Here is a 1,860-nt window from a genome sequence, read left to right as displayed (position 1 = left end):
CAGTAATTTCAGCACACGTTGTAAGGGAACAACGAAGCTCTCACCGCTCACTAAGTAACCGGTGGCCTTGGATCTGAGCTCCCTGCTCAGCTGCCCTGTCTTGTTCAGATAGTCCAGGACGTAGATGTTGGGGGCAAAGAGGGCCATGTTCTGCTCCCCACAGCCAAAGGGCATCTGGAGGAGCTGCTGCAGGTTCTGCATGGCAGTGCCCATGATGTCACCTGGGGAAGAGGAGATGAGAGAGAGGGATCAGCACAACTCGTGGTCACTCAAATTACCGGTAATTTCCATTCCACAGGCAAAGTCATAAAAGCCTAGCAGGGGTTGGGAGCCTTACAAACAGAACTTTGTTCTGTTTTGCAGCCAAAAAAGAATCCTTTCCCTGCCTCTCCTTGCACAGTCTAAATTGCCCTTACCAGAAACACTCCTTGTTTTGGTGCCACTTTAAGCAGATGCTTCTTGCTGGAAATGAAGAGAACTTACAGGAAACTTCTGTTTCCAGAGGATGGAAGGGAATAGCCAGAGCTATTTATTGCAAGCATTTATTACAAAATTACCAGCTAATGCTGCAAAGGGGCGTTGATAATGCAGATGTATCACAGACCACCTCTTAGCTGTTATTTCTAGGAAAGGTAGCACAGATCCAGCAAGGGATTTCTGGAAAGAGCTTCTAAAAGTCACTAAGCAAGGATTTTATGGCTAGTGAGTCGTGTAACCAAATCCATATTCTGAAAAGACTGAATAGATTCTACTGGCATCTCTGATTTGTAGGTGAGTGTGTAGAAAAACGCCATACTGGTATAAATCTGGCTGAGGTCATAAGTCAGAACTGTGCTGCTGCTTCAGAGAAAGACTTTCAAATGCACTAAATTTAAACAGAATAGTGAAGAGTGATGCAACTGTTATTTAAACTTCATCTTACTTATACAGAGCATCGCTGGACAAGATGAGAATCGGTCTCTTTTCTCCAAAGTTTCCCACACAAGGAGTGGAAACTCACATTTTGAATCCTGAAAGAGCTTTCATGTTGCATTTTTTATATTTTCTTTTTTTAATGTTTTATTAATTATATATTTACCAACAACAGAAAAGGACGCTCTGGCTGATCCTTCCAAAACATTTGTAGGTAACTCTAGAGATATATCTTGAATAACTACATCATCTGTGGAGAAAAATATTTGTCATTTGTAGAAGAATACTAATTATAACAGTGAAATGTTCCTGGTACAAATTGCACAGTACAAAATTGCACACAAGTGACAGCAATAAAGTGAAACTCACAGCATTCACAAAGAACATGAAGAGAGAAGGGGACACAGAAAAATCAAAATTGTGAAAAAAAATCAAGTGGTGTGGTCACTGTCATTGCTCAATAGAAAACAGTGAAACAGGGTAAGGTTGGTGCTCACAGGTTGTATTATCTGCGACCTTTGGGAATTCATTCAATGACACTATTGGTAGAGCTGGTTAATGAGGGTCAGAACAGATTTTTTGCCTCTTTTAGGCCAGTCAGGAAACCTTAGGAGCTGTTTGCCATCAGCACTGAGATGGTGTGGAAAGGAACATTACATTCCCTCTCCCATTCCCACCAGAGGTGGAAAGCTGTAAGATGCAGGTATCCATGGAATAGACGACAGCGCTCAACATGAGTGAATGAAACACAGGACATAATTTGCACAGAAAGGTCATCTCCCTTTGAGAGCTTCATACCAGCCTTTCTGCAGCATCTGAGCACATCTGGGCAAGGCACAGATGCTGCCTCAGTGATATGCACCAGACCACACAAGAATTTGGTAGCAGGGAACATGCTTTTCACTCATATTACACTCATACTAGCTGTCATATGGACAACTCTGGGAA

The 1,860-nt window shown here is 42.3% G+C and overlaps 1 protein-coding gene across 1 annotated transcript in view; it reads right to left on the bottom strand.

The window, feature by feature from the left end:
• The window catches only part of LOC102038972 (ovostatin-like), a 25,305-nt gene that overhangs the window by 8,073 nt on the left and 15,372 nt on the right, over positions 1-1,860 (bottom strand). The window contains exons 23-24 of the mRNA XM_005427420.2: positions 1,079-1,162; positions 45-221 (exon numbers count right to left, since the gene is read on the bottom strand). Of these exons, the coding sequence (XP_005427477.2) occupies positions 45-221; positions 1,079-1,162 (261 nt within the window). The remainder of the gene's footprint in view (positions 1-44; positions 222-1,078; positions 1,163-1,860) is intronic.

Source organism: Geospiza fortis, unplaced genomic scaffold, assembly GCF_000277835.1.
Source record: "Geospiza fortis unplaced genomic scaffold, GeoFor_1.0 scaffold286, whole genome shotgun sequence".
Taxonomy (NCBI): domain Eukaryota; kingdom Metazoa; phylum Chordata; class Aves; order Passeriformes; family Thraupidae; genus Geospiza; species Geospiza fortis.
Note: the sequence above shows the minus strand (reverse complement) of the source record. Positions and strands in the feature narration are given on the sequence as shown.